This window comes from Adiantum capillus-veneris, chromosome 18 (assembly GCF_014529385.1).
Source record: "Adiantum capillus-veneris isolate H3 chromosome 18, ASM1452938v2, whole genome shotgun sequence".
Taxonomy (NCBI): Eukaryota; Viridiplantae; Streptophyta; class Polypodiopsida; order Polypodiales; family Pteridaceae; genus Adiantum; species Adiantum capillus-veneris.
In genome coordinates, this window is record NC_140948.1 from 83,935,029 (window position 1) to 83,955,479 (window position 20,451).

General features: G+C 41.6%; 1 protein-coding gene across 1 annotated transcript in view; it reads left to right on the forward strand.

The window, feature by feature from the left end:
* The window catches only part of LOC147435958 (truncated transcription factor CAULIFLOWER A-like), a 143,894-nt gene extending 126,473 nt beyond the window's left edge, over window positions 1-17,421 (forward strand). Inside the window, exon 8 of the mRNA XM_086488069.1 lies at window positions 16,788-17,421. Coding sequence (XP_086344195.1) covers window positions 16,788-16,797 — 10 coding nt within the window. The 3' untranslated portion in view covers window positions 16,798-17,421. The remainder of the gene's footprint in view (window positions 1-16,787) is intronic.
* The last annotated feature ends 3,030 nt before the right edge of the window (window positions 17,422-20,451 follow it).

The following is a 20,451-nucleotide window of genomic DNA, read 5'->3' on the forward strand; positions in this document are numbered from 1 at the left end:
TGCATTTGTCCATTGGACTAAAGGCGCGCGAGGAAGGGAAAGTTCCTTTTGCTACTCTCTCCGCGCGCCGTTAGTAATGTTATTGCTCTGGCAGTTGTACTTAAGGCGCGCGGAGAGGTTTGCAAAAGGCACATTTCCTTCCTCGCGCGCCTTTAGTTCTATAGACAAATGCAAAGAGAGAGAGAGAGAGAGAGAGAGAGAGAGAGAGAGAGAGAGACTAGGTGTGTTTCTGTTTCTGTTTTGGTGAGAGACAGATATATTTATTTATTTATTTATATTTATAGATATATTTATATCTATAAGGGGAGAGAGAGAGATCATGATGGTTTGGTTTTGGCAGAATTGTCATGTTTGCTCATGGTTTTGACTTGTTATGTTTCTTGATGATTAGGATTAAGGTCCAGTAGGCAGAAGAGGCTGAAACCAGATCCAGGGCTTGTGCCAGGATTTCAAACCTTGCAGGCTCAGTTGCTTAATGTATCTGCCAAAAGAACTGTTGACTTTTATCAGGACATATCTGAGGAAAAGTTTCTTGGTGAAGACCAATCAGAGAGGTCACCAGGGCAAGAAGATTCCTCACCCGACAAGGGTGTGGTGCCCTGTAAGGTACATCTCAAGAAAAATACCAGAAAGAGAAATATAGACTTCTCAGATGATGCAGATGTGCTAGAAAGTACAAAATGTAAAGAAAAGGAGGATGTGTCTTCTCTGGAAGACCCAGCTGCAACTGATGAGAGGCTGTTTGATTTTGCAGCATCTTGTGGTGCTGGGGACAAGTATGATCTAATTCATTCGATGTTTAATCCAAAGTTTGACATTGAAGACCTATTAGCTCAGCACAGTAATTTCTTGCAGTCCTACAGAGATAAGTTTGAGGTGATGGTGCAGGTAGGAAGGGTTGTTCTGCCTACTATGACTCTTGTGCATTTAAATGACTGTGGTGGAAAGGGACAGGGAGTGAAGAAGTATAGGGAATTACCACCCTCTTGCCGACATTCAGTCTGCCCTTTGCACCAAAAAGAATGCAAACTCATTCAGGAAGCCTTTGGCTTTATGATTTTCCTCAACAGCCTGTTTGGATTCCTCATGCAGAATCCTGATGAGGTGTTAGAGGAGCAGGATGCAGCACCAGAAGAGGAATGCGAGGAGACAACTCATATGCAAGAAGTCGAGGAGGTTGAAGACACAGTCGACCTTGAGGTTGAGGCAATTGAAGTACAAAGAAGTAAGATGCTCTCTGTGAAAACCACAGAAATCAAACTTCCATTGGATGTCAGTAACTTCACTGAGAAGCATGCTCAGATGATGTTGCCAGCTGTGCGTGAGTTCAGGATTGGAGACAGGACCTATATCTTCTTACATGATGTGCAAAGTGTGTTTTATTTAAGGGAGGATTTCTCCCTGGCTATTATTTCCAGAGTCCAAGAGGAGAGGAGTGGATTTGTTTCAGAGGATAGTGGTGATGATGAGGCAATGGAAACATCCAGCAATCCAATGGAATGCCTTCGAAGATGCTTTGAGAAAGCTGAAAAATACAAGGAGACACTACCTGATGAAGCCACCTTCCAAGCAATAAGACAAAGCCTAAGACCATCGAAAAGTAACAAAGAAGTGGAGGATTGGTTTAACCATTCAGGTCAGGGGTCAACTACATCTGTAGACCTGTGGCAAGAAAACCTCTTTCTGCAGGATGAGAGCTTCATGGTATCTCTCTCTCTCTCTCTCTCTCTCTCTCTCTCTCTCTCTCTGTTTGTGTCATTTCTGACATTGTATGTGTAGTCTTGGATTGCTGACAAGGATGACTTCCTTCGGCGCCGGACAAGAGAGTATCGAGGAAGGGATGCGGCCCTAGCACAGTACCTTTCAAAGCTCTGCGAGTCGCCGATAGTAGTTTTTCACAATTCCATGTCACAAGAGGGTTCAATAGCAACTTACACATTCAAGACACTATCACGCTTCTTGGGTGGACCGGTGCTGCCCAAAAGTGCAGATAAAGTCATTCTTGTTGACAAAGTGTTTGCTAGAGATTGTTTTGGTTACTGCCCAGGCTATACAGGTGGTCGGGCAGCGTATTACTACACCTACACAGCAATGGCACTAGCTCTTGGTAGACAAAACCCAGATGAACTTTTAGAGTATGGCAAACATCTCATGATTCGTTACAAGGGTGACGTGCCAAAAAACAAAATTGAACCTGCAAAATCTTGATACACTTCAAGTACCAATTGTATAAGATCATGTATTACATAAATTTTTTACAATGCCATCCACTCAGAGTATCTTTCTCCACTTGTGATTCACATACACCATTGTCTCTCTCCACCTTCGTTGACTTTCACGAGCTCCGGAGTTGTTGTATGCCATTGATCTTTTAGCTTTTTGTTGTTGTAAATGTCTGATGGCTTGTGCTGTTGCTGAATTTTCCAAGACTTCTTTTGCCTGCATTCGATGAATGATTCTACGATAGAACCATTCAAATAGTTCTCTCAAACTGTTAGCCTTGATTCGAGAGCCACCATGTCGTGTGTGCCTGAAATAAGCATTTCTCGCCATGTAATGAGACTTTTCCATCCCTTGGGTATTCCATATTGCCGGGTTCCCATACTTCTGTATAAAATATGGCAAATGATTGAAGATGATGTGCTGGATATGAAAACAGATTAGTTAGAATGTTTTACACTCACATATTTGCACATAAGAGAGAAAGAAATACATGATAATACCATGTAGTGAGTAATCTGGGTGTCTGTCCATGCTGTCTTGAATGATTTTTTCAGAAGGTTGAGATTTTCCTTGAACTTGTTCATATCACCTTGTGACCAGTCATCTTTGTCGCACATCAAAAATAGGATGTCTATTGATCGCCAAACCTCAGCCTTCGCGTTACGAGTAGTTGGTTCGTGGTCTTTGACTGCAATATGTAGCTTTTTCCAGCTCTGATACTCTACCTTGCTAACATAAGATGTGTTCTATATTTTTCCATGTTTTGTTAGCTTTGGATCTCTTGTACCTTGGGGCTTAGATAAAAACCTCCGTGCCTTCACCCCACCGATGGATGGTTTGCATGGGACATCCTTCTCAGCAGTTGATCTCTTTTCATCCCGCTGGATTTTCACATTGCCACCATGAAGCCCCATATCCGACAGTACCATTTCTAAGCACTGCAAGGCTACTTGTCGTTCTGCAGAGTTCTTAATCTTCCAAGCAAACCCGATGTATAAGTAGACCAATTTCTCTACAATTCTACAAAGGGCATGCATTGTACAAATGTGAACATTCACAAGTGGTATTTTCAAAACTGGTCGAAAAGCAGGATCCTCAATGTGACGTGTTGGAGCTTTTCTCCACCACTTTGGGTCCATGACCTTTGCAGGCTCCATGCAGAACAAACACGGTGACTTTGCCATTGCACCCATTCCACAATTATACATGCACTTTAATGTTTTAAGGTCACCTGCAAGATGCCACTGAACTTGAAAGTCTCCCCTTCCATCTAGACGTAGTACCTCTCCCTGGTTAGTCTGTCGATCAATCAGCTCCGGAATATTAGTTCGATGGAACACCCAATATAGAATCTCATGATCTTCTTTCTTTACCTGCAACACAAAATAAATGAGACTTAAGTAGATCTGAATATTTGAGCTTACTTGAGAATATCGCTTACCTCAAACGCACCAAGCCACCATATGTTAGATTCTGATTGAGCACTAAAATATAAAGGATCATCACTGGGACACTTTGAGAGGGCTCTATTCATTAAAGTAATAGTAACACGCTCTAGCTTTTTCTCTTTAACAAGCTCACACTCATCCAGTTTTAACACAAAATGTAATAGTCCACGTGACTCTTCAAATGTGATGTTGTAAAACTCCACCATTCTCTTCTGTAGTATCCGCAGGTCCATAAAAATCTTGTTGAACTCATCATATGCCATGTTGGCTCCATGGCCACTGTAAGTTGCTTTAATATGAAAGGGCTGTCCAAGATAGTTTCCCTGTGCCTCGTTAAGCTGAAGCCTCTCTTTCCAAACACTTGAGGCTGATGGTAGAAGTTTGGATTTTATACCCTTCCTAACAAAGATGGATGAGACAGACTTTTGGATAGCCGAATATCCTCTTTTTCTTACACCAAGTGAATCAAGTGTGCCTTGTATCTCTTTTGCAGGCACCGAGTTCTCTGAAATAAAGCGGTCCACTACATTTCTTTGTAGAACCTTAAACTTCTTGTCATGTACTATATCTGCTGCCAGGCTTCTACTTATAAGTGGCTTCAATCTCTTTCCTATATTGGCTTTGGGGTCAATGTTTTCCTTGTCAGGATAGATTGAGTCTCTACATGAAGACAATGCATAAGTAAATAAAAGAAAATTTGCTTCACTAACACTATTTAGGCACATGAAAACAATGCATAACAAGAAAAAACAAAGAGATTACTTAACTAAGACAATGTAGCCAACCAAGAAGCATCACCTTAATGCTCGGATTCTTTTCTTGAGACCTCCTGATGCAACCTGCAATGTTTCAAGATTGCGCAATTTCTTCTTTCGGATACGACCACCCAAGATGGTGTCCTTCATTTGACAACTTCGCACCTTTCCTTTCAGTTCTTGTACCTCTGTTTTATGTTGCAAAATGGTAACCTGATCTGTAGAATGTAAATGTGAAAGGCGAACAATCTCACATTGTTGAGCTTGGAGAATGCTCTTGTAAGTTCAAGCTTCTCTTGTAAGTGATTTACAATAACCCAGAAGGCCGTTTTCTCCATCACCAGCAAAGGTCAATAAGCTTGTAGGATTGATAAACGGTGGAGACGCATTAGTTATTGGATTCTTAGGGTAGAGAGAGCCTCTCATCCAGATATCTATGTGTTTAGCTCCTTGAGCTCTGAGCGTGTCTATGGAGGTGGGAGGTATATGTGTGTTTGTTTTACTGCGCTTAATCAATGGTTGGTACTCATTGTCCAAATCAATGTGAAGGTGATATTTGGCTCATTTGTGGGTAACATTTGTGCCATTTGAGGAGTGCGCCATTAGCCAAATGTGCAGGTTTAATGGAAAGTGAATAGCGGCTGCGGATTCGTCCCTCCATGTTAGCCTCATTCCCTCCGTATTGATGTTGTTCATTCAATACAACTAAAAAGAGTATTATCCCTCAATCACTACGAACGAATGTTGAGAGGGGTAAGGAATCTACTTAAAGTACACTTTTTGAAGTTTTACTATGAAAGACCCAGCTCTTTTATTTGTCATTTTTTCTAGAGAGAGAGTGCAAAAAATACATTTTCTTAGAAGGCCCTCCAAATGACCTCCGAAATTTCCTAATGAGTCTCTGGACCAAATTTTGTTAAATTCTGAGCATATAGACATACTACGCGTAGGATGTCTCCAGGCCAGATTTAGGGTCCAACTGTACTTTTGACCATACAGTGTCACAGAGATCCCAAGTCTTCTTCCATTCTAAACTGCAATTCACTGTTTTGGCCATAACTTTCACAAACGGTGTCGGATCGGAAAAGTTTTTATATCAAAACATAGCTTGAGAGCGGCCCTACAGATCTTAGAGAAAAACTTGAACTAAATGCATGCCAACGGCAACCATTGAGTTCAATTTTGAAAAAAAAACATCGTTTGAGGCCTCAAAATTCATCCAGAAGTCAGGGGTGTCTAAAAGCAACAATTTGCGAGAATTGTGATGAAACGGTTGCGGTTTTGGACATAGTTTCGACTTTTCCCTAACCAAAGAACTTCAACACAGTGGACTAAGTCTACTTGAACCAAGAAAAAGCTCTTAAGCCTAGAAATCATGTCTACCCTAGATTCAAACGCAGCTTACACAAGCTTGGAGATCTCGACGATAGAGGGATATCCTCCCACAATGGATCTTCCAAACTTCCAATTGATAAAGACCCATCTTGTTGAGAGAGTTTGGATGATTGGTCATGAGAGTGAAGGACTATATAGATACATTGACGACAATGATGTCAATCTTTATAGGTGCTCAGATCCATACCTAGAAGAGATAACGGATTACAAGCTCTTATATGTCTACACATACGGAGTCGACTGTCAATGGAGATCTATAGTTGTCGACAAGTATGGACGCGAATACAAAGTTGTAGAAAGCACAAATCCACACACTGTTCTAGAAAGAGGAGGATATTTGGTCAATGAAGGACCACAAATGCCTCCACCAAACACGAGAATACCTATAGGAATTCCAAGAAGAGAGCCACCAGGATTCCCTTCAAGAGCGATAATGAGAGAAGGATTGGGAGAGTCTCTGGTTAGACTCGTAGACAATCGACAAGTTAGACCATCCCAAGTCCAGAAATGGGTAAACAAAAAATACTCCGGAGATGAAGATCCGAGAGATCACGTAGCGGCTTTTAGAAGAGTGATTAGAGCAGAGGAAGTTTCAGATTTTGCGACACAGTTTGCGGGATTTGGATTGACTCTAGAAGATGATGCAGCTACATGGTTCGACTCGGTGGAAAAATGGGATTTTGAGACCCTAGATGAGCTGTTTGAGGAGTTTATTGAAGAATTCTCGCCAAAGGGCATTGCTCACAACACGGTCTCGCAAATCCATATATTCAAATAGAAAGAGAATGAATCAGTACGCAAAGCATCATTACGGCTCAAGAGATATGTTAAGCTCTGTCCGAGAGCGGAATTACCTACGCAAGCACGACTAATGGTGATCTTTATCCAGGGAATGAAACATGTGGGCCTTCAGAAGGATCTGCATATGATAAGGAGAATGACGCTAAACGAGTTGATCAAAGAAGCTCTTTATCTAGTGGATAACTGTGAGGCATACAAAGAAAAGGACTTAAAGAGTCAAGGAGATGACACATCCTCTCAGCACAGTGTTTCACAGATAAGTGAGTCCATTGCCAAGCCAACGGCACCTATTGATCAAGAAAAGCTTATCGACGACTTGGTCAAGAGGTTGATTCCTCTTGTAAGATCTGATTCGAGAGAGCCGAAGTGGTGTGAAATTGAGAGAAAATGGACGAACCATACGGGAGAAAAGTGCTATTATAGCATGGAAAATGCTAGGGAGAGGTATGTACAACCTGTTCTAGAAGCACCTACTCCACCTAGATACATTACGGGGAATGCGCCAAGACCAGTAGGAATTTTAAGGCCACAGCTTGTCTTAGGACAACAACCTCCACTGCCAGGTGCTAGAATGCCGGTAGACATGAGATACATGCCAATGATGAAAGCATCAAATAAACCAACGCCAGTAGTAGCTACAATGTGGTATAGCAACCAAAGTGAGTACTACCCTTCGGAGCAACAAAATGTGAGAGAAAAACAGGGAGTGGTGAGGCCGGTACAACCTCCACCTCCTGGGTTTCAGTCGAAAGAAAGGAGGTATGAAATGGACGAAAGGACATTGCGATTCATTGCAAATAACAGCTTATCTAGGTCAAAGCTTGCTTATAGCCAAGAGGAAATGCTAAAAGAATCTCCTCAACCACAGACAGATTGTCACAAAAGTCGTGACAACCACTTGGTCAAACAATGTCCTCATATGGAGATCACTGAAGTAAATGCCTATTGTCTTGAGTGTGGCATCACTCACTTGATCCCCGATTGTCCGAAAAAACCAAACTAAATCAGGAAAATCACGACAAATGTATCAGGGATTTTTCAGCTACCTAGTAGCTCAGAAAATGAAAATGTCGTACCAGTTCAAGTGGTTACGAGAGCACAAGCTCAAAAGAAAGCTGATGAGAATCCAGAGACAAAGAACACGGAAAATGACACGGGTCTAAAGATAGATGATGGACCAAAGACCGACGCACCTAGTCAAAAAACCAAGGGCAAACGAAATAGTTGGAAAGCTAGAAAGACTAGGATGAAAGCACGCAGGGAACGAGAGCAAAAATCCCTAGCTGAGAAGCTTACCGAAGCTGAGGAGAAGATAAAACAACATGAGGAAAAGGAGTCACCTTCTCTTACACAGATGGTTAAACCTCTAGAAGAACCATCCACGGATGAGAAACCGAGAAGTGCTAGTTCAGGAGGATCTGTGTTGGTAGATAAGGTTAATGAGGCATTAGATGCCCTCTTGAAAGCCTATGATGCGAGGCTCAAAAACAACCAAACCCAAGAACATAGGTGGATGACATATCCCTATGCGGAATTACAAAATCAAAGGTTGGAAATGTGCAGGAAAATGATTCAAATAGCCCAAGCTTTACTAGAACCACCAGTTGCAAAACCTGAGGATGTGATCCGTGTCATGCCTACACAAGAAATCCCACCAAACCAGGAACTAAAAGAGCCAAATTCTAGTCATGAGCACAAGCCAAAACTCAAAGACCCAGCATTAGAACCAAGGATAGTACTGAATACCACGGATAACTCTTCTGAGGGATTTCACCAAGCTATACCTGAGGATTGTAAAGAGATAGATGGTCTTGACGAATTGTGGAAACAAGTCAAAGAGGCCAATGAAGACGATGACCTAAGAAGACGAGTAGACAAGATTGGTGATGAACGAGGAGTGTTTCTACCATCAATAGAGGAATTTGAGACTGGATCTCAAATGAATCTAAACGTGAAATCGTGTTGGGGCGACAAAGGATCTGTACAATCTATGGATAGTCAACCCCATTCGCTAAGAACACTACCATCCTACCTGGGAGAGTACGAGACCAAGTCAGATGTGGTTGCAGTCCCATCACAGAGACTGTCTCCCAACAAGGCCATCGATTCAAAGGGGCTAGTAGATATTCTATCTACCCCAGTCACCTGTACAATAATGTTAGCCGAGTTGCTCAGAATAAGACCAAAGATGTGGGCTAATGTGGGTGAATGTCTAGAGAAATTTGGTGTAAAAACCCCAATGACTCAAATCGAGGAAGGCATCAAAGAGCTTGAAATGCCTCAACTAAATACTAGGCCGGTGCCATTAAACAAGGTAGGCGAGTATTATGAGGGAGAAGATGGAAACACCACCCTTCCTGTGGAGTTCAATGGTGTAAAAACCATGGCAATCCTTGACAGTGGAGCTGGTGTGGCCATTGCAACCAAAGAGGTTTGGAAAAAATGGGGAAAACCTGCCTTGAGATCCACACGAATGACCCTGCATCTTGCAGACGGACACAAGGAAAAGCCCCTAGGACTGCTAGAAAAAGTAATTGTTACTTCGTGTGGCATTGAATATGAACACACTTTTGCTGTTGTTGACTTTGGCAAGAAGAAAAACTATGAAATCATTCTGGGAAGACCATTCATGCGACAGTTGAAAATGGTCCAAGATTGGGGTTATGACCATATATACCTGAGACATATGGAAACCATAACAAAGATAAACTTGAGGGACCATAGCTATAGGGATGTGACGAGAACACCGGTTGAGGAGTTATATTCCGCCATAGTAGCAGGATCCGAACTTCCAGCTTGGTTAGGTAAGCCTAACGAACTGTGGATGTGTGGAGCTTCACAATTTGGTAGCTTGAAACATGAGGAATGTATCCTAGAACGGGTTATAGAGGATATGGACTATATCCCAGAACCATTTCCTGAAGAAGAGTTAGAGCCTTTTGGATGGAAACTCATCTTGGCTGCTCTGGACGTGTGCGCCGTGGAGGATGCTCCCACAACAAAGTTTTGTGATGAAAATGGCTATGATGTCGTTCCTTATTTTGCAGTGAGTGTAATCCAGGAAAACGAAGAGAACCAGACATCAACAAGCTCTCGAAATAAGGATCAAACAAAGAAATGTGGAAAATCAAAAGATGAAGAAGACGACGAGTTCTATGACTCTGTAGAAAACTTCGAGCTTCAAGAAGATCAACGACCCAAGAATCAATGTCATTGCTATACGAATAAAGTGCATCAAAAGAGGATTCCAAAGTCCTCAATGAAGACACAACCACCACAAGCATCCTCATACAGGGCTCCTAATAAGGATGCAAAGACTCACGTAGGAGGAATACGACCAGAGCAACGAGCTAACAATGCTCTAATCAATGGGCTAGAAAAGTTCTCCAAGAAACTACCACCCACGAGAAAACATACAGTAACTTTTCACTACCAGTCAAAAAATCAAGGGAAAGTACAAGAAGTCAACCTTGCTGAGGATAGTAGCGATAGTGATGAATCTTACGACATCCCCTATCATCAACTTAGACCATCACTATCACCAACCCCTTCAGCAACAACCATGACAGGTCAAAAGAACAGGACAACAAGTCAAAGACAAAAAGCTCGACAAATCTGGATACCAAAAAGCCAGATTGGCCAAAAACAGATATGGATCAAGAAGACAAAGATCTCTAATGACAAATCACAAGATCCTACACCAAAACAAAAAAAAGGAAAGCGTGCACGAATGGGTAAGAATATCACAAAGTCGCAAGATTTCACAACTCAGGTTTGGGCTCCAAAGAAGTTGATTCAAGCACAAAAAAGTCAGGAATTCATTTGGATTCCAAAACAACCACAGAATCAACTTTCAAAGCCTGAATCCCGTCACCAACCAAGCGTACAAGGGCCGAAGCAAAGACCACTGTCGAGTCACACAACAAAAAGGTGGATCCCAAAGAAGTCTCTTCAAACACAAACGAAGCATTCGCAAGTATGGGTTCCCAAACGAGTGTCAGCAACAAAAAAGCCAATAATCGCAAAGAAATGGGTCTCAAAGAAGATCAACAAAACTACTGTCAGTGCATCGCCGCTTGAATTCTTACAATTCTTCCTACGATTACAGTACAGTTAGAAGAGAGCAAGTCGCTTCAATCAAGCAACGATACAGGATCTCCAAGGACCATTACATTGCTTAGAATAGGAAGCTTCGCCAACAAATGCCAATAAGCAAATTGCTTATACCCACATCTTGCACAACATAAATCTTTTCCATGCATTGATTGTGTATGCATAATAGGGCTACATTACAAGGCCTGCATAGGCACAACTTTTAATTGCCCAAGCACAACACATACCCTTTGCGATATCCTGTCGTAAAGGATGACTCCAAATAGGAAGGGGGGAGGCATTCTGAATGCGGACCTAACATTATGACTATTAGAGGGCAATGTTTTGTGAGATGCATGGAATTTTTGCGTTTTATTGTGATAATTTTTTTTAACGAAATTTAGAGTATATGCCCTCATAGTAGTGTTACAGAGAGTATGGGGACAAAATCCATATATGAGCCCCTAGGGACATGTGTATAGTGTACATAGCATTTAGATTTCTATTTGAATTATTTTTCTTTTGTTTAGTTGTTTTAAGATTTTCTTTGTTTATTATTAAGAAAAAAATTAAAAAAATCCATAATCCACATGAAGAAAAGAATGACGAGAGGCCTGAGCACTACAAAGAGAAGAAGGTACAGGAAAACGATGAAACTTCACGAAGTATGTCTCAGCAGCCACTACAACAGCCGAAGAACTTGTCACAAAGCAGTGTCAACAGGGAACCGACAAGTCATAAAAGTCAGAATCGAGTCGTTAAGCCACAAAATGAGTGAGGTGCATGTTAGTCCCAAAGCTTCAAGTAATATTCTCTGTGGTCTAAGCGTCTTAGCTATTCTAGGTACTGCTCAAGCTGAAAGAGTTGAGCATATTTAAGTTGTGTCGCTCATGCTGGTATAGGTGAGCAAAAGAGTCGAAGTCTAAGTAGTTACGTCTGGTGAAGTGAAGGAGAAGGCACTCACGTACTGAGCACAGTGATATACGAGTGGAGAAACTTCTACATCGAAAACCCTTCTTGGAAAGGTGGAAGCTATTGAGACATCTTTTGATGTCACATGTGCTACATTTATTCCTTGAAACACCCATCATCTCCTTCTTTCACATTGCATGCTTTTGTTGACAAATTTCTCATATGCATATAGAGTGTCCCATAGTTGGCACTTGCATCAGGCACTCTTTCCGTGTTTCACCCAAGCACACACCTTTCATGAACATGTACTTCACGTTCAACTACTCGACTCCAATAAGAGCGTATACCAAAGGCATTTTTTTTCCCACCGGGATTTTTCCCTTTGGTCATCCAGGTTTTAGACCCTAATCTAAAGACACCTATCACCATCCTCTTGTACATATTCCTTCTACATCAACAATAAGGAAATGCTACTCAAATCAATTGACAAATGAATTGGAGCATCAATTTTAGATCATAGCATACTTCTCCTCAATGGCGAGTCGAAGAATGGCCTACACTGACAAAGTTGCAGACAACAGTAACAACATGATTGCACAAGAACAAAGAAGTCCCCAATGAAGAAGAGAAGACATAAAAGTAATCAGAGGATCTCAAAAGATGAATGGTTATGATGATAGATGTCCGCTCTAATGGATCATAGTTCTTGTTATGGTTCGACAAAGATACAAGCAATGCAACAGATGAAGCCAAAACAACAGCAAAGTGTTGACTGCTGGGTCAACATCACAACATAAATCATACAAAGTTGTCATTGCCTCACAAGATCAGAAAGCCAATCACTCAATTCTACAGATTGTAGAAGTTGTTTCTGAGAATCACAAATACTCCGAATTGACAGATTTGCTGGAGCAAGTGATGGATGAAACTTTCTCTATCCATGATGATAAGAGTCAAGTTAAACGACATTGGGTTCTTTTGAATTTAGATCTGGCAGTAGACCTATAATGACAGAAACAGATGTTGCAGCTCGGAGCGTGGATGTGAAAGACATAAAGTTCGTCATCAATTATGATTTTCCTGAATCATGTGAAGACTATGTACATCGGATTGGACAAACAAGACAAGCTACTGCAAAGGATATAGTCTATACTTTCTTTACAACAACAAAACGACAACAAAGACCACATCGCCATCGACAATCAGGTCATGTCGGGGACGACATGAACGCGGAAGGGGGGAATGTTGACCGCTGGGTCAACAACACAACATAACTCAAGTTTCGTACCAAAGTCTTATCTTTTGCGAGTTATGAAATGTTGCGGATTATGGCTATAAACGTCATTTGTAATGAGTAGTTATTCTAGTTTCAGAAGCCGGGGTGCAATGGCACTTCCAGATTGTAAATACAAAGCCATTTGACCCTTTCAACCCCATTTTTGGTTAAACCTAAGGTAGCCTTAGTATATAAGGTACCTAGGTCATTTTGTAAAGAAGACTTTTAATCATAATCAAACTATAGCGCTGCCGTCTACTGTGTGTGAGAGAGAAAGAGAGTGAGCGTGAGCTTTATCGTCTCGCTACGCCCGGCTCGCTCAACGCATTGGAGATCCGATTGCACCATTGCTGTAGGCTCAAGGAGAGCTACGCGACAACGCCAAGCATTCCACGCGAGACGAAGCGCACACGTCGACGCATCTACGAGCTATTTGTGGCCGTAAGTGTATCAAACGATGTTTGTTTTCTGCGTGCTAGTAGTCTATAGAATCGTGGCGACATAAGCTACGCATAGGTATTCATAAATTTTAGTTTCAGACACTTTCAGAATTCTGCTCTGTCATCCTACGCGTTTTCCGCAGATGGGTTTTGAGTGAGGATTTTGAGTGTAGAAACTTAGGGACAGGTGTATCCTAGTGAGAGGATGGTGTTCCTTAATTTTCGTAGGAATCTGGCATGATTAGGTGAGTTACCTTTTGTATGTGTGTATGTGGCTAGGTGGTGTAGTTAAGAGCAGTGAGGTTCTTGATTGTGGTTTAGTTGGCCTTCACGAGTGTTGTATGTGTAGGAAGCCATGCAAGGACGATGGCAGGTATAACGAGGGAAGCAAGAAATGGAGAAAGTTATCAACGAAGCAAGAAGAGGAGGACGAAGGCGAGGAGAGCCGAGGGGAGGTCTCTCTCTCTCTATCTCCAAAGCAAGAGAGGGTTCTTTCTCTCTCTCTCTCTCTCTCTCTCTCTCTGGAGCTTTGCGAAGGATCCGTGCTAGAGCAATAAGGCAAGACAAAAAGGGGAGATAGCGCGTGCAAGGAGGAAAAGAAGAAGGGAGCAAAGGCAAAGAACCCTCTGTCTTGCTCTCATGCTCGGCAAGATAAAGGATCTCTCTCTTGGCGAAGGGAATTGTAGGGGAACAAGCTTGAAGAAGGCGAAGCTTAAGAAAGGCAAAGCTTCTTTCTCTCTCCCTCTCGAGCTTGAACAAGAAGCAAGCAATGTGAGAAACTTGTCAAAGCGAATCAAGCAATAATTGAAGCATAAAGATTGAGGCAATAAACAGAATTAGGTAAATGAGACAGATAAAGCGACATAAGGGAATCTCATTACCGACAGCAGTCTGAATGTTGATTAAGCATTTTGTTAAGTTCGGTGTCGTTAACGGCCTGGTTAGTCCTGTAAACGGGAGCTTAAACTCCTAGTTAGCAGATGATCCAAGTGACGGTGTTGTTAATAGCCCGCCTTGGCTAAGAATTAAGTTGTACTCAAAGCTTTAATCAATTAATTGATGATTACGGTGATTTCCAGATTCAGTTACAGCTGTTGTTCTTATTCTCTCTCTTTCACACCTCCCACAGCCAAAGGCCCGGCGCCTGCCCGGCTCACGTAGCGAACATATATCCCCCGAGGGTGCCCCTTGCACGTTATATGCACAATCCTTTTGGGAAGCTCACAAAACAAAGGCCTGAGCAAGAAGTCCAAGGAGTGTGAGGCTGTACGAAGCCTTTGAAACAAATTACAATCCAATAGTTTAGCCTGGAGACAACAATGGTGATAATGAGAGAGAGAGAGAGAGAGAGAGAGAGAGAGAGAGAGAGAAAAGAATACAACACCATGTATTAAGTATCGGAGTCATCTGATGTCTAAAGGTGCAATCAGAAAAAAAGAGTCTCCTCTATGACTATGGATGGTATACAAGGCAACTAGGGAACCCAGGGAGAATATCTATATGCCTGGGATAATACATTATCACGAAAACTCAGGCCTACTCTAATCCATCTTGTGGTGATGGAGGCGGGTGTACTACGCTGTACATAGGAAAGTGCTCCCTAAGGACTCACATTATCTCTACTCCATCTTGTGGTGATGGAGGGGAGTGTGCCAGCTATGCGCGAAGATTGGACATTAAGCTGATTGCATGTTTGCAAGTTTCCAGGTTATGTTTAATTTGTTGTTATTTTTTGGCATCTGCGATTATCTTACGCGCACGCACAGAGAGAGAGAGAGAGAGAGAGAGATTATCTTACGCGCACGCACAGAGAGAGAGAAACTCGCGCCGGCAACAGCGAGCATCGGGCGATGTCGAGCAAGAAGGGAAAGAGGCATAACTCGGTAGCGTGCACACATTCCGTCCACGCTGCAACGAAATCCGCGCTCGTCCGGATTTGGGATGCCACGTCATAGACACCATTCCCGCGCCACTACTTAAGAGAGGGGCACTCTATTAGTAGAGAACTCTTTTTTGCATGAGATTATTGGAGGCATAACGAGGAGAAGAGAAGGGAGGTTCGAGGAGTTGCATGGAGAGTTAACGGGGGGGGGGGGGAACCAAGCCAAGGAAGGAAGGGCGAGCTTCTCTCTTGATCGGCAATCCAAGCTAAGGAAGGGCGTGCCTCTCTCGAGATCCAATCCGAAGGTGCTTCGGCTCGTCCTCGGCACACAAACAAGGGCAAGCTCTCTCTCTCAATCTTAAAACCAAAGCAAGGGCGAGCTTTTTCTCTAAATCTCCAAGCCATGCAACGACGATGGCAGGTATAACGAGGGAAGTAAGAAATGAAGGAAGCTATCAACGAAGCAAGAAGAGGAGGACGAAGGCGAGGAGAGCCAAGGGGAGGTCTCTCTCTCTCTATCTCCAAAGCAAGAGAGGGTTCTTTCTCTCTCTCTCTCTCTGGAGCTTTGCGAAGGATCCGTGCTAGCATGAGTGTGTCTTGTGGATGACTACCATGAGTCTATGCCCTGCAATTTTTGCTAAAGGTGAATCTGAGCTGATCCTGGATCTGAGCAATGTATATACTCAAATATCTTGACCTGCGTGTGTCTGTGATGGATTGTAGCGAGTCGCTCTCTAATGTTGACATGCTTTGATCTCCTTTACTCTAGCAAGGGCAATCCTTGCTTTGCTTTTAACACCGGCATGAGCCGGCATCTGTGTATGGTGAAGAAAAACTTTATATGCATTGGGCATTGATGTCTTGGGCAAGTGTCCCAGCTATGCGCGAAGATTGGACATTAAGCTGATTGCAAGTTTCCAGGTTATGTTTAATTTGTTGTTATTTTCTGGCATCTGCGATTTTCTTACGCGCTCGCACAGAGAGAGAGAGAGAGAGATGAAAAAGGAAACAAAAGTCGTGCTTCCACGTGGCCTAATCCACTTTTTCTTCTCTCTCACTGCCCAATTTTCTAGTATCGTGTGTGATCCTTTATACTTTATGGTTTTATGTGATTGGCTAGTTTCTAGAGAATTTTATTTCAGTCTGTTGCTTGGTTTAAGAGTGAATTATTCTAATCTTTCAAAATACAACTTAAGTCTTCTGTCGTGTTTTGCCTTTCTTTTTCTAAAGCTCAATTTTCAATGTTTAAATTTGGGCACTAAGGCAATAAATCTCAGTAAAATTCTGTCCAAATTCTGGTAGTTGGACTAGTTTTTCTAGGGATCAAGGCTTGAAAATGGCTAATTTTCTAAAATGGCACGTTATTTCTTCAAAAGAAGAGGGAAAGAGCCTTGCCTACAATTGTGGTAAATGCGCATTGGCAATGGCAAAATTATGGCCTTTTTGTGGTGAGTAACAAGAGTTGTTGAACAAATACTAATTCAAGTAACAACATTTTTTTGAGTAGTGTCATTCTTTAGCTTCCGAAGTTGTAATTGGTTGGATTGGATTTTCTCCATGCAGGCTCAAATAACCAAAGCAACTCAATTGTTGTATCATTGATGGAGTGCCTCTATTGGCGAGAAACATTTAATTCATTTTTGACCTGAAAACTTCCAATTCCAACACATTTGCCCCTTGAGTTCTACAAGCCTTCAATTCAAGGTTTGGAAATTCATCCACAAGCTCGAGGGTGTCGCGCTCACTCACCAGACGGAGTAATCGATCGATAGCCTTGAGTGATTTGTAAAGCTTGCAAGTTTAGTGGCTGTCCATGAATTCTTTTGCTTCTTGGACAGGACATTTCATTAGAGAATCCCATGCAATAAATATAGCGGTAATGTCAAAAATCTTCTCGAATAAAGTTGTTGTGAAAGCATCAAAGAGGAATGGAAGTACCGGTCTCCCTGTCTCATGTTTTCTCCCTCCCTCTTTTCTCCTTTTCAGTCTCTCATTCCACCTCCCTCCCTTGGTGCCCCACCCTCACTCTTATCACCCCAACGGATGAACCGGTATCGTTTTCCCATTCCCTCTTCTCCCATGGGTGAGCTTAATTATCTCCCTTTCCCTTTTTCACTCGCACATGCCACCCCCTTGCTCGCTCTCTCTATCACAAGAAGATTTGGAAATTTTCTCATGTAAGAAAACGGAGCCTTTATCAATGTTTTTCATACAATGTATAACATCATGAGCTTTTTCTCGAGAGGCACCGCATACCTAGCTAGGTACGATTGGGGGCAGGGGACCAACGGGCCCCCCACCGGGCCGGCGGTCCCCTGCTCCCAATCCTACCTAGCTAGGTATGCGGTGCCTCCCTCACAGAAGCTCATGATGTTGAGGTAAGTCAGAATGTGGGAATCATTCTGAGAATTTGTCCCAAACGTTTTGTGTATGTAAAACTTTCTATAATAAAAGTATCCTTTACGTATTAATATTTCTACTATTTTAAATAAAAATCCCCGTATATATGTATAGTTTTTGCAACTCTACAAGAAGAAATTAACCTGAAATCACGTGTTATCTAACATATTTTTTAGTGAACCCCTCGAGGGCATATATAGCGACCAAGGCATTGTCAAACCGAACATGTTTTTGTGACAACTTGAAAGTTGCAATCCCATCCAACAAGTTTGGAGCTTTCTTAGCCAATTGTTGTTGGACACCTTCCCAAAGCATTCCAATCTTGAGGCTTTGTCCACAAGAAATCCTCACTTCGGCTTCATTCAAAATGGCCGAGACCTTTTTGGCATTTGCCTTGCTTGGCATATCGTCCAATCATGGAGTCCCACAAGCTTATATCATGAACATGAATCTCCTGAATAACTTCCTTGTGATTATCATATATACTCCACAAAGTTAGATCAAGCACTATATGCCTCTCCAACATCCGTGAACCTTGCAATTATCATAGACATGCCACAAAGTAAGATCAAGCACTATATGCCTCTCATACATCCTTGAAGTGACAATCCCAATATAGTGAATTATTTGGGTACATGTTAGCATTTTGCGCAAGAAAAGGTAATTCCATGCAAGAGACCTTTTTTGCATCTATTGAATACAAACAAGAGCTTCTTTGACGCAATCATGTTGGGAATATTGTGCAATGAATGCCTGCTACTAGGAGACATTATGAACCATTTCATCTTCAAGAAAAACATTTCTTGCCCACATCCCTTGAGAAGTAATCTCATCACAATACCCATCACCCTTGGGAACACCTTGCACAATGTCATAGACCTTCAAGGTGCAAGCATAGGTGATTGCATATGGAGAGACATTTCACTTGCATATGTTGAAAACAAGCTCTTCTTTGCCACATTCATGCTGGGCATATCCAATAACTATTGCATTCTAAGACGCAACATTATGCACGTGAGGCTCATCAAGAACTTTTTGGCTTTTGTGATAACACCACAGTTAGCAAACATATTGATCAAAGCACCACCAAGAAAGGAAGATTGCTCTAGCAACCCTTGACTAGCAATCTCATCGGGAATTGTTTAACGTATATAATTGACTTGCATAATTCCTCATGCCTTCAAGTTCCCACCTCTCTCTTCTCGAGGCGTAAAAAAAAAATCAACTTAATTGTGACCTGTAATTTAGGGCTTTGCGAAAGAATCATTTTGTGTACATCATATATGAAGATCTACTTGAATTTTTTGGTCTGCAACGTGTATGCAAAACGCATTCATAATTGCCTTTTGAATGGGAAAGTGATATTGCAGGTTGCACAACTCATCATAGCCAACGCATCTTTGTTATTTCTCTCTTCTTTCTTGTTTTATATGGTCAATTTGGCTAATGAGATCAGAACATTCTCGAGGAAATGAAAGAGGCTATTTAGAGCCATTTGATTTCATTTGACTCAAGTTGTATAAACTCTAGCTCTAAGTCTTGTCTAAATACAAATTTTTCCATTTGAGCTAATGTAGACAACTTTTTTGAGAGCTTTCAAGTGTAAAATTTGGCTATTAAGAGCCGTTCATTTTTATTCCATCAAAAGTTGCAGTCATCTCTAGCTCATAGCTTCCTCTTAAATTGTAAAATTCATGTGAGCTAGTTGTTAGCTAGCCAACGTTTTGTAAAAACTGGCTTTCAAGAGTCAATTTTTTCAGCAAACTTGCATTGTTTCTAGCTCTTGGCTTCTTTTAAATTCCATATTTCATTGAGCTAGCACTTAATCAACTTTTGAATGATGTATGAGAGGTTGTAAAAATTAAAAATTTACTTATGTAGAAGCATTAACTCTCCCATTTTTGACATATATGCATAAACTTGCTACCTTAGAGCATCGTGTGCATTACCAAAGGCACTTTTTTCCCTTGAGTTTTTTCCCTTTGTCATATTTGGGTATTTGAGACCTTAGCTTTAGGTTTTCATTAATGTTTTTTGCGTGCCTTTCAATAAGCGGTTTTTGTAGCTTGTGTTTACACTTAGCATCAATCTTGGATTGTAAATAAAAGGATAAAGAGACTTCTCTACACAAAGTGGATACCTATCAACTTAAGAGTAGCGGAAATTAGAGAGAGTACTTCTGAGAAATTACTTTGTGAGCATAGAGGGTGAACATAAGTGAAATTAGCAGCATAAACATAGCATTTAGTTAACTTGGCATGAACAATACTTTTGGAAGATAGAGAATTTAGAGAACATGACAACAGTTGAGGACCGGATTTATGTGGAGTCAGTCCCTCCTTCGGTAGGCATTTGTATTATGATTTCTCCCATCAAGAGATACTTGTTACAAAACAATCTTTGTATTCTTTATGACCTAGGTAATTCAATGAAGATGGAAAGCTTCATGCATCACAAGCATAACATAAACTTTGTGGAAAGTATTAACTATTCCAAGCCTTAGTCCCAAGACCTTAAACACCTTCAAAGGTGGAGAGAGCTAGTAGGCAATGAGGATAGGGAAGAGGAAGAAGAAACATTTCATAGGAGAAAGAATTAGTTCCTCACTTATCATCATTCTTCTTGCTAGCATACATAATAGCATATTAATGAAGATGAAGAAGATGGCAAGATTAAGCATTCGAGCATGGCTCTTGGTTGGATTTGCACTCCATAGCCAAGTGTGTGGGTGTCCGCTCTCAACCTCTACTTGCCATTAGGAAAAAATTGGACCCCCTTGGGGCCATGCAAGGATCCCTAATTTAAAGGGATTGAAGCTAATTTTGTA